The sequence below is a fragment of the Mustela nigripes genome, chromosome 13 (genome assembly GCF_022355385.1).
Source record: "Mustela nigripes isolate SB6536 chromosome 13, MUSNIG.SB6536, whole genome shotgun sequence".
NCBI classification, from domain to species: Eukaryota; Metazoa; Chordata; class Mammalia; order Carnivora; family Mustelidae; genus Mustela; species Mustela nigripes.
In genome coordinates this window covers 53,082,121-53,094,916 of record NC_081569.1, presented here as the reverse complement: position 1 = coordinate 53,094,916, position 12,796 = coordinate 53,082,121, and the positions used below count along the sequence as shown (strand labels likewise).

The following is a 12,796-nucleotide window of genomic DNA, read 5'->3' as shown; positions in this document are numbered from 1 at the left end:
ACAGTAGCAATGTCATTTTCCTTTTAATGATAGAGCTGACACTATTTTTACCCGACATTTTGATGATGAACTTGCTCATCTCTGAAATCCTAACTTTCAATGTTATAATTGTTTTGACTATCTTGTCTGTTCTTCCTCAGTCCAGAATTCACGGAATCTGACATTTTTCCAAATGCTTCTTTCTTGGTGTTTTCCATAACTGACTCAGACTTGCACAAATTTACCCTTTTTAAACTCCGTGTTGTCATCATTAAATTTCCCATAAGTTCATAGTAGAATATAATTCTCTCACTAGGATACCTACTTGGTGGGCACGTAGTACGTCTCTTCCATGGTCATGATGAGTGTTTGACGATACCATCTACAGACCAGAATGATGCCCAGCACAGGTAAGCCCATAATGTCGTCATCCTCCCCGCTGTCTCCAGTCTCAGGTGCCTCGGCTAAAGAATTTGCATTCGGGCATGACCACAGATGAATTCTGTGAACATTGGTCAGTGGACAGCCATGGGATCTAGTTTGTGAGATAGGAATGGCAGTGCACTGGAACTTGCTCACAGGGGTACCTGGAGGCACATGCTGTTCTTAGGCAAGTTGTTCCATAATGCTTCCCAGTACCTTCCTTTTCTTTGATTTCTGCTCTGCATAAGGAGTTTCTGGTAGCATTTATTGTAGCTGGAAGCACCCATTCGGTGACAGAAATCAAGTGAGTCACTCTGGAGAGTTTGTGTACCTAAGATATTCACCCTCAAAGGCAGAAGGGCAGATCTCTCCCCACCTCCCGTGTGTGAAGTCATTTAGGTGGCCTTGGGTGATTTCATTTTGCTTATTACCAACTAGGATTGGAAAAATAGGAGCTGGATGTTGCCAAGGGCAACATTCTGAAGATACTTCCAAGGGAAGTGCTTTCTGTGGTCCTCTGCTTGGCTACTCAATGGGTGCTTTTCAAAAATTCAAAACCAAGAGATGGAAGATACTAATCCAGATCTTAAACTCACACTGAAGGGTCCCTCAGTAGTCTGTCTCACATCAAAAGAATGGAGTATAAAGAGCTTGGCCCCTGTAACTATAGAAATCTGATAAATATTTTTTAAAAATGAAACTGGATCTGCATTAAGCTGAACTTGTAACAGCAATGGGCATGATCTCCCAGAGGTAATATATTCTTTGTTTTTCTGTAATGCCTATGGGAACCTTGCTAGCTACATTTCTTTTACTTCATTAGATACATGGGATCACGTCCTCACAGCTAAAAGAGCATCTAGGTCAGGCTCCTGCCAAAGGTCATATACAGGCTACTTTCAGATGGCAGCCTAGAAACCACGTGGCTAACTCTCCAGCCATGGCTTGTTCTTTAACTGATGAACTAAAAGGACCTTAAGGAGCCGAGCAGTGCACTTGAATATGTTAATGTGTGTCTTAGAAACCATGCATTGGCAGTCTGTATTCCTGTTGTTCTGAGTTTCTTCCTACTTGTTCTGTCCTCTGAATCTCTCTCCATGGAAACCAGATGTGACCTAGTACACATAAAGCACCGACCCATGGCAAGTGCCTAATTATTTCACTCCCTGACTCCGTGACACTGGTCCAGTAAACTGACAGTTTTCTCTGAGGAAGGGCATTAGGCTGATCTTAGAATTAAGGATTCCATACCCTAAATAATGTCATGTGATCCTAGTCAATTGTGATTTTTCCTTTCCTTTTTCTTTGAAACAGTAAAATTATGCAAGAGCTCATGTACTGTCTCTTTAATATCATATTATGCATTAAAGGGAAGAGTTGCAGGTAGATAAAGACCTGAAGTTTTATGAATTTTGCAGTTAGTTACATCTAAGATGGAACACATTGAACACACTAGTTCTTTCTTCCCATTCCAATTCTTCTTTGAAGGGCACGAATTTGGAAAAAATGAAATGATAATCCCGTGTATAACCTTTGACCTGCCCTTCCCCATCCTACACACACACATACCTGTCATTAAATTTAGAACCAAAATAGAAACATCCTGGGCAGAAACTCTGCCTGGAGAAACTTGCCATTTGGTTGCAGTCCTGTCAAGTACTTGAACAAGAGCCTGAATAAAAGGAAAGACTGTGCAAGTATTTGAAAGGAGGTGCTTGGGAGAGTGAAACGGATGGCCAGGAATTCCCCCAAATGGGCACCCTGAAGCAGGTATTGCATGCCATCATTGAAATATGGCAAAAGTGACCTTCCCTTGGTGGAGGGTTCCACAGGATCTAATTTGTCTCTGGGGGGAAATAAATTCACATATGAAAAGCCTTATTCCTTTCATTTATAAGGAAGCATGAAGGCGTTTAGACTTTGTAAGGCAGCATGAAGGGGTGAGTAAGCAGCTGTTCATTATACTGGACCCTGCATTTCTGTATCAGCTGGTCTCTCAATCCCAAGAGGGTGCTATGGCATTGGCCGTCTAGGTGAGGCGAGTGATAAGCCCCCTCATTGTCTTGTGTCTTCAGATAGATCCTCCGAACTGGCCAGGATGGCCAGGAATACTGAAATCTGGGAGAACTCAAAAGAATAGGAAATCAGGAATGCACTAAAAGAGGCCAGCAGCCCTTCAGGCATGCAAGTGATACCACAGGAAGGGAGCTGACTTTCCAGAGGAAATCATTTCTATTCCTTCTAAAGCCTGAAAGCAAGCCAGGTGGAAAAGGCCAACTCTCCCAGGGTGTAAACCTGAAAGAAGCAATCTAGCAGCCTGAGCTCTGGTCCTTGGCTCTGCCTCTGGCTTGTCAAGCCCCCTGGGGTAAGACTCTTAACCTCTTGCAGCCGAGGGTGAGCTGTCAGCCCAGCTTTCAAAGCACCTCAGCTCACCACCCACTCTACTCCTCTCCTTGGGTAATTGTTTTAGAGAACGAGAACAGGTTGTTTCAACCTCTGTAACCTTACAAGATTAAATGGAGCTAGCTGCCCGCATTTCCCGCGTGGGAGGGACAAACCTTCGAGAATTCCTCAGATGTCAGAGGGAGAGAGTTCTCTACCCCTGTGGCCTAGGGTGAGCTGTTCCACCCTCTTTACCTGAGAGGCCTTTCCTGTTCTCACTGAGTGGGGAGAAGCAGGGGTGAAAACCTCAGCAAGTCTGCGTGACCTGTGAGTTATCATTACTGTTCTAGACCCAGCATAGGGACACTGCGCAGTTAGAGCTCCCGAGCTACACAGGATTTCTTTCTCAATATTTACTGCGTGTTTGCTGATCACATGTAGTTTGAAAAAGATTTAGAATGTGTTTTATCATCCCACCACCAGGAGCTAGCCACTATGAAGGCAGTGTTTCATTGTGTTTCTGTGTCATGTGTTTTTCTATGCATGATAGAAACATCTGTATTTAAACAAAGTTTGGATAAATTCATACCACACAGTGTTTTGTACATCTGTGAACATCTTTGTGCACATCAAAAAAACGCATTAACTTCTCACAACCATTCTGGGACTTATGTAACTGAATTAGGCTCATTTTACAGATGACAGAACCAAGTACACAGCTGTGAAGGGACCTGACAGGTTCACACAGCTCACAGACTCACACTCGAGTCTGCCTGACTGCCAAGCTGGTATTTTCAACCAACTCCTAATTATGGAACTTCTTCAGATAAAAAATAAGAACTTCACATTTTCTCCTCACCTCTATTGATTACCTGTTGTCTCAAAATCTAGATCAAGATTCTTCTGGGGCTTGAGTGATTCAGTTGTGATATATAAAAATCTTCTGTGGTGGGAATTTAAGTTAGTGAAATTGGTCAAATTAAATGCAGTTAAGTGATCAGTCTTGATCTAAGGTCACAAAATTCTCCAAAAGGATCTGGGTTCCATATACCAGGTAATCTGGGACCACTCTTCATGAGATACACTCTTCAACAAGATTCATTTGCTTACATAGGTAGGTCTGTCCCTATTGTGTGGAATGAAAAACAGAGTTTACTAATCATCAGGTAAACATCAGGACAACCCAAATCAAGAGCCATTTTACAGAATATCTGACCACAACTCCTCAAAATTGTCAAAGCCATGGAAAACAAAGGAAGTCTAAGAACAGACCAGAGGAGACAAGGGAGACAGGATTGTTAAATGCATTGTGGTATTCCGGGATTGGATCCTGGAACAGGAAGAAAAATGCTAATGGAAAGTTGCTGAAATCCAAGTAAAGCCTTGAGTTTAGCTAGTCATGACCTAACAATGTTGATTTCTTCATTTTGACAAGTGTGGCATGTACATCGTACATATAATGCAAGATCCCATGAGGGGACACCAAATGAAAGTATGCGATTCTTTGTACGGTCTTTGCAACTTCTTTGTAAACCTAAAATTATTCGAAGATAAATATTTTATTTAAAAGTATATTAAAAAATTAAAAGATTTTCCTTATGCAAGAACAGTACAGTGATAAAGAAAGTTATGAACACTACAACAGCTGAACATACAGCTTTGCTTCAGACTTCCTAGAATAATGGAAATGAATTCATACTTTTTTGCCTACATGTTTTAAAAGGACACATACGTTTTTGAAAAGTACAGATATATTTTTGAGAGATGTAATACTACAAGACGCTTAACCTAAAAGAATCTAGCTTTTAGTATCTGCTCTGATAGTATTTGATGAGGCTGTTTTGATTCCCGATGTGGAAATGGGGACAATCCTTTTTGTTCTACACCTGATGGTCCACGAGTGTCCTTGATCCGTATGTGGTGAGCACTTCCCTCCCCTCTAGAACCTTTTTTCCCTCTTAAGAGATTGAGCCTGGAAATTCCTGCTTCTCTTTGACTCATGCTCTCAGTTTCGCTGACTTCGGGAGGATTTGAACAGCCCCTGCAGGGAGCTGTTCCCTCCCCAGTGCTGATCAGTGTCCTGCTCAGTGAGCTCATCTCCAACTCTGCTCGCAGGAGGATATTCTATGAAGCTGGGGGAGCTGGGACACGAGCCAGATCTCTGTGGAGAGTGGAACCCCTTCGGATAAGGTAATGGAGGGTCAGGGTGCTGGTCTTCTCAAAATTACTTTATTTTCCTATACTGCCCATTCTCTTAAAAATTTCATTTATTCCACATCACCTGGCAAACTCAAAAGTTTCTTGGCCCAGAATGAAGTTTTGAAATTTTCCTGGCTTTGATTTTAAATAATAGCAACACACACACACACACACACACACACACACACACACGCACACACAAACATACACAGAGAGAGAGAGAATATGAGAGAATTAAAATTTCCAAGACTTCTGTTTTGATTCTGAAGCCAGAGGACTTTGTGGCCCTGCACTCAGCCCCTGGCTCCTGCCTCCCTTCCTCTGGTGGCAGCTAGGCTATAAAAGGCAAGCTTGGATATGTCTACTGAAAGCCATCAAAGTACTTCTCCCATTTGTTTTCTTAAACAGATTCTCTGCAACCCAGCTAGTGTTTCTTTTCTCAGTAATTTTGTTGGCTCCAGTGGAATGTTAGCTTTAAATGAAACTAGCGGTTGTGGCAGAGATTAAACCACCATGATAGAGGTAGCCGTGTGGGAAACCGTATCTACCGGACTTGTCAGAAACCATACTGTACCTCGTTGAAAGGAACGGGAGGCTGAGACTTGAGCTGTGTGCTTGAGTAAAAACATGTGGTCTCCAAATGTCATGTTACGAAGGGGGATCCAGAAGCTCTGAGCCATTACTTTGCTGAGAGGGATTGCAAGTCAGGCTAGAGCTAACCTAAATGCTTAGGATAACAGAGGAGGGACAGTTGTTTAATTTTCCTTCTCTGCTCTTCCTGCCAGCTCTCTCAGCCTCCCGCTGAACGTATGTTCACAGTTCATGTCTCTCTCATGAGGGTGTATGCCCCCAAGGTGGGCTCCATTATAGATCAGAGAAAAATACTAGAACTTACATACATACACCTGTAGGTACATATACGTTTTTTACTGAGAAACTCTTTGGAGGTTACTGGTTTAAAGAATACTGCTTTTAAGGAGTACCCACTTGGTAGCTGCTTGGAGCATTTATAGTCTCTTTCTAGCCCTGTTAAAATGCTTGCTCTGACATGCTCCTATTCTCAGGATATTAAACCTTGCTTAGTGGACTTTTTTAAAAAGTCAAAATACGTATATATGTATAGTTCCAGTTATGGTTGTTCATTTCCCCAGAGGCCTAACCATGAGATTATATTCTAACTTAAAGATTTTATTCTAACTCAAAAGAGAATGAGTTTCAGTTATTCAGTGGATAATTTCTCCTCTAGATAACATCTGTTGAGTGCCAACAGTTTGATGTAGCACCACTGAAAGGTTGCCACTCAATGGGAAGTCTCCCTTATCTAAATCACCTTATCTTGCTTCACTTTTTTTCCACAGAATGGATCACCCTCTCATACATACACACACACATACACACATGTGCGCACACGCTCACTTCTTTATTATCTGCCTCTTCCTGGCGAGTGTAAGTTGCATGAATATTTTTACCATTGCTCTTGAAGATAGCATTCTTTGTGGTAGCAAAATGTTTGAGTTGAGATAGTATGTTAGGGATGGCTTTGCTTTTCCAGAAATAAGTTTCCCTTACAAGGCATTCTTTTTGTGTGTTTATTTGTTTCATATCAGGAAACTAAAGTGGAGTGAAGGGAAAATTGGATGCTTGGGACTTGCCGTTACATTAAATCTTTGACTTGTCCCAGGATCATCCTCCTTGTTGGAGTTCCTTTTTTTCCCCTTTTTATTTGTATTGAAGTATAATTAACACACAGTGTTATATTAGTTTCAGGTGTACAATATGATTCAAGACTTCTATACCTTTACTCAGTGTTCATTTAGATAAATGTAACATAATCCCCTTCATTTTACCCTTCCTCCCATCCAACTCGCTCTACCAGCCACCAGTTTGTTCTCTATATTTGAGTCTATTTTTCATCTTTTTTTGTTGTTGTTCAGTTGTTTTCTTAAATTTCACACGTGGGGAAAATCATAAGGTATTTGTCTTTCTCTGAGTGACTTATTTCACTTAACATTATATTCTCTGGATCCATCCATGACAAGAGCTCGTTCTTTTCTGATAGCTAAATACTAGTCTGTTGTGTACATGTATGTGCCTGTGGGCACACACACGCACCATAGCTTTTTAATCCATTCATCTGTGGTTGGAGACTCGGGTTGCTTGCATATCTTGGCTCTTATACATAATGCTGCAGTAAACACAGGGGTGCATTTATCTCTTTGAATTAGTGTTGTCATATTCTTTGGGTAAATACCCAGAAGTGGAATTACTGGATCAAGTGGTAATTCTTTTTAATCTTCTGAAGAACCTCCACACTGTTTTCCACAGTGGCTACACCAGTTTGCATTTCCACCCACAGCGCACAAAGGTGCCTCCTTGTTGGTGTTGAGAGGCCCCAAGAGAAGTTGTCAGGACACCTGAAATCCTAGAGCAAGCCAGGAGACTATGCCTTTGGCCCTTAAGAGGATAAACCACAGAGGGGTTAGAATTCTGCTAGCATGTGGAAGAAAGCCCAGGAAAGACATTGAAATAGACTGAGTTTCCCCGCTGTTTTCTCTGCACAGTTGGAGTGGCAGTAACATCCAATGGGGCCAGGCTTTCCGGCTCCGGCATATCACCACAGGCCACTACCTGGCCCTGACGGAGGACCAAGGCCTTCTACTGCAGGACCGGACGAAGTCAGACACCAAGTCCACCGCCTTCTCTTTCAGGGCTTCCAAGGTAAGGTGTGAGGAAGTGAAATTTGACCTCATTTCTGAAGTGAAATCTCTGAACCCTCCAGGCAGAACTGTGATGCGTGGACTGGAAAAAGATTGGGATTGGGAACTAGATTTATGATAAACACTTTATTCTTCTATCTTTTCAATCGTGTTTATAGGGAAATGTGGACCTTGGAGGAGAGCTTAAATCTTAAGAGAGACTTCAAAGAAGAGTGGAAGGCCCCAGAAAGTACAAGGATCACAGAAATGGGTTGTGTAGAGATTAATGAAAGATGATGCTGTTGCTTAATATATTCTGCATAGCTTTTAATACCTTAAAGCCTATGCTTCAGTCCTATAAAACAATGATAACATAGAGGCATGAGTTTCAGTGCTACATGGGTTTAAATCAAGCAAGCAATTTCTTTCAGAAAGATGCAGAGAAAACATCATTCTGAACATGTCATCCTCTAGTGATTTGTATTATACAAAGTCACTAATACCTTCCTCTCCACTCCCTACTGGTCTCTTCCTTCCATTTCCCTTAGCTCTCACCCATCCATCTCCAGCCGTCATTCAGAGCAGACCGTGGGCTAGATAGGTTAATCATAAACAAGTAGCTTTACCTTTTGATGTGTATAGAGACAGCGGTTTCTTAAAGTCTCCTACCTTTAACATCCAGTCAGGCTTTAACTCTGCATCCCTCTGAGCCAGATAGAGTTGAATGGTCCGCATTGCATGCTGAGCTGACTTCTGACAGGGTCGGATGCTCTGTCACTTTATGATTGTTCTGGAAAGATCACCCAAGCGTAGGAAAGTCTGTGCGCAGATGCAGGCCTAGTTATCGGGGAGTCTCTGCCTCCTAACAGGACAGTTCGACATCTCCTTTGGGGGCTTCATCTCTAGTTTCATTCTTCTTTGCTCTTTTCCAGAAATAGATCTTTCTTTGTGTTCTCAACATGATTTCAGGCAAGGGTTATTGATGATTCCATTCGTGTGGGCCTCGGTGTGGAGCTGACAGCTGAATTTTCTGTGGGGCGGACAGTCTTCCAGTATTGCCCTTTTTTGAAGCAGGGGGCTCAGACTCCTTTCTTTTCCTTCTTTTTATGGTCCCAGAGTTTTTCCTGGCAGAGAATCTCTGGCATATAAGTCCTCCCCCCCTGGATGACTACATATCAGAGTTGAGCTATTTCCACACCTATATTTCAGACATTAAAATATATGAACTTCCTACCCTAAATTCTTTTCAAACATCACCTATCATCTGCTTTTCTTTAAAAGGTATACTGACTCCTTGACTTCATTCTGGTTTTTTGAGCACATCTCCTTTATGTTCCCTTCACTTTTGTTTTTTAAGATTCCCAGAAAAAAGAAAGATTTTTAAATACAAACATGTATCTGTGGAGTAAAACATTTTGGCCTCCATGAAGTGGTTTACTGCAGTGTTATGTGGGAAAAAAATCAGTGAAACAAAGTAACAAAAAAGTCTGAAGAACAGAGACAAGCAAGATCACATTCTTCCCTAAAAGAGAACCTGGACATAGGGTGCTGGGGGTGACAGCAAGTGTGGAAGGGTAAAAAGAGATGAGAAAGAAAAGAAAAGAAAAGAAATTATTCCTTATGGCTAATGACCAAGTAAATGCCTTTCTAAGAATGCCAGCTTGGCTTTTTCTTTCTTTGAGTGCTCCCTACAGCCCACTCTGGATCTGCTGCCCTGGGATGGATCTGTGATCTTGCAGTCTTTCCTAGTTCACAAAGGGGCTTCTCTGATTACAGCAGGCACTCAGGTGGCCTACCAGGCAGCTGGCAGGATCCTGTTTTCCAAAGGGAATCTTGCATTCCATTCTTTTCTTGGCTCAGCCTTGTGGAGGATGGCTTAGTGCTTATGGTCTCTGGGGAAAGCCAGAAAAACTCAGAGCACCATGGAGAGTACTTCCACTTGGCACCGCTTCTGGCCTGTGAGCACACTTACCCTCCAAAGGCCCATTGCTTATCTCCCCAAGTTCCTTCCTCACCGTGCATATGGAGGCAAGCAGCCGATCGCTGAAAGTCATCAAGGTACCATGGGACAGCCAACATAGCAGAGCTGGATGTAAAAGTCACCCATGAGGCACATTGTCCTCTGCACTTGGCAATGATGTTACATTTCACTAGAATCACTACGTCAGAGGTTTGACATAACTCCCAGGGCCGCAGTATTCAGCCCAGCTGTGTTCATTTCAGTGTGGAAGGAACTGATATTAAAATGACCTAGGCTCTATGGCAGGCCAAGAGATGGCTGTGTTTCCCGCAGGAAACTGGGGCTTCCCTAGGACATTGTGTGGGCAGAGCATCTGGCATCTTAGAACGTGAAGCTACACTGAAAGCAAGAATGTATGGAGAACGCATTGCTCTGCCACACACAGCTCAAAGAGCTCTTGGGAGAATCACGATAGAAATTCCTTGAGAGCTCTGAGACTCCAGATTCCTCCCTAGTAAATGTATGTTTACCTTGCTAGGGGCAGGCTCTCCTCCATAAATGCACACTCCAGTGTGCCTGCCCTCACCGGGGAGTAGTGAGGTTCCCCAGCAGAAGGAGATTCTTGGCTCTGCTTTTCCACAGCAGGAGGGTGTCGAGTCATCTGGCCAGCTCTCGTCTGTTACAGGTGTTATGGGATGGAGCAGATGGCAGAGAGCAGTCAGCAGTACCATTTCAGAATCCAGGTGGCAGTGCAGGGGTTGGGGGAACTCTGTGGGGAGGCTGAGAGGTGGAGATAGTGTGTCTTTTGTGCCTTTGTGATTGGTGCTGGTGGGGGGATGGTATTCATCTTATTCTCTCTATATGATGGAGGGACACTCTTAGGGCTCATATATTCAGGACAGCACTGGGTTAGCTGGGATGTGGGTCATCTGGCACTAATGGGCTTCCCACTCCGTGTTCCTATCTGGCTGCATCAGTCTGTGACAGGCTGCCCTTACGAGGAAGCAGCAGGTACCCTGTGTGAATCTTGTACACATGGATTGGACAGGGATGTGACTAAGCCTTCATGAAAGGGGGTCAGAACTCACCCCTGTGGCAGTTGTGGGCCTGGGCTGACTCATATGAAATCAAACCAAGGTCTTTGAGCAAGTACAGAAGCATGTGGAATAATGAGCAGGGAGTGATCTGGGCCAGTTTTTATTCCTTTCCTTCAGCAGGGTCATCCAAAACAAACTGGAGGTCTGGGATGCCTTGTTGCCTCTGAACTACAGCATCACACCTTATCCTTTTAATCTGAAAGTGGTATTCGTTAGAGCGTTGTGGCTTCCCAGTCACCTAGATCTGGCCTTGACTCCCATCTGCTCTCTGTGAGACCTTGAGCACAGCTCTTAATCTGGCCGCCCCTCATTTGAAATCTGTCATAAAAGTTTAAATCCGACCTCAGCCTGCCCTTCCACCCTCTGTGTCACTTGCTCACGGTTGCCTTGAGCTCCGGTTTACTAAATATTTATCAGCCCTTGAGCATATTCTTTTTTCTCATTGCTAAACCTGTGCCTAGAATGCCTTTTACCCCTCCTACACACCTCCACTCACAAACTCATCCTTCCCAACTAGTGTCTGATGCCCTTTACAGGAGGAGGGCTCTTGCATGGGCCTCTGGCAGGGTCCTGTCCATGCTTCTGTAACAGCCATCGCTCACTGGACCTGGAGACCCTAGATGACAAGGACCACACATGCCCCCCTTTTGGTACCCCGGCACCTGGTATAATGTGTGGAGGGTGGTAAGTGTGGGAGTTGCTTAAGGGATGTAGGAATGTGATCATACATTAAAATAGCCTCAAATCCACTTAATTTTAACCCCCATCATCTTCATAGAAGTATCCTATCATCCTGTGTAATCATTTCGGATCCTAATACTTAGCTGCCTATCAGCATTCAAGGAGACAGATTTATTATTTTGAACATCAAAGTTAGATTTCTATGAACTTGATTTCAAATCATTTTCTCATTGTCTTGACATTGCAAGGCCATTCCCCGAGGATTGTCAGATAATGTGATTTAGTATTGTTATGCCAGAGTAAATATTATCTGTTTAGATGTCTTGTCTCCCTATCAGCTCCCAGTGTTGAATTCCTTTCAGGAAAGAGTGAATTAGTGATGTTAAATCAAGGCTTATCTCATGTAGCCATTTATTTTATAGCTGTTTCTCATGACTATACCATAAGTCTTGAATGGTCCAGATAGAATCTCAAGGTTTGCTTATTTTATTGCAGTAGGATGTAGAGCTATCATTGTTCGCAATGAGAGAAAATTTTTCCTCAGTGTGTAAAAACATTACGTTCAGCTGAGTCAACAATTATCATATCTAGTATGTGCTAAGCACTTGGTCAAACCCTACTTCCCTGCCTTTTAAAAGCTGTTCACTGCTCTCTCTGCTGTGCATGGAAAGCATCTCCTTAGACTGGCCTCACGTGCCCTTTAACCTTAGCAGCTCCTGGCAGCCAGAATCAAGATGGCAGCTGGGCTCATGGTCCATCCCTTAGGAAAACATGGGCTCTGTTTGTGCCAGCCCCTTGGCCTGCTCCACTTCCTCACAGAGTTCTCAGATGTAGAAAGATACAGAGGAAAGAGGGGGAAAGAAGAGGACAAAATATCTACCATGAGATTCAAGCATTTAGAGACAACAGTTTTATTTCATTTCAAATAAACTTTATATAATATTCTTCATTGTTTCATCTTCCAAATTTTTACTTAAATTCTAGTTAGTTAACATACAGTGTAATATTGGGCTCAGGAGTAGACTTTAGTAATTCGTCACTTACAAATAACACCCAGTGCTCATCACAAGTGTCTCCTTACATCCATCAGCCATCTAGCCCATTCCCCACACACCTCCTTCCATCAGCCCTTAGTTCTTTCTCTACTGTTAAGAGCCTTTAAGGTTTGCCTGCCCCCCTCTTTTTTTTTCCTGCCCTTCCCACACATTCATCTGTTTTGGTTCCTAAATGCCACATGTGAGTGAAATCATACAGTATTTGTCTTTCTCTGACTGACTTATTTCACTCAGCATGATGCCCTCTGGCTCCATCCATATTGCTGCAAATGGCAAGATTTCATTCTTTTTGGTGGCTGAATAATATCTCATAATATGTCCATT

The 12,796-nt window shown here is 43.0% G+C and overlaps 1 protein-coding gene across 1 annotated transcript in view; it reads left to right on the top strand.

Annotated features, from left to right (window-relative positions):
* The window catches only part of RYR3 (ryanodine receptor 3), a 355,591-nt gene that overhangs the window by 71,445 nt on the left and 271,350 nt on the right, over positions 1 to 12,796 (top strand). Inside the window, 3 exon segments of the mRNA XM_059372112.1 lie at positions 296 to 389; positions 4,900 to 4,974; positions 7,545 to 7,701. Coding sequence (XP_059228095.1) covers positions 296 to 389; positions 4,900 to 4,974; positions 7,545 to 7,701 — 326 coding nt within the window.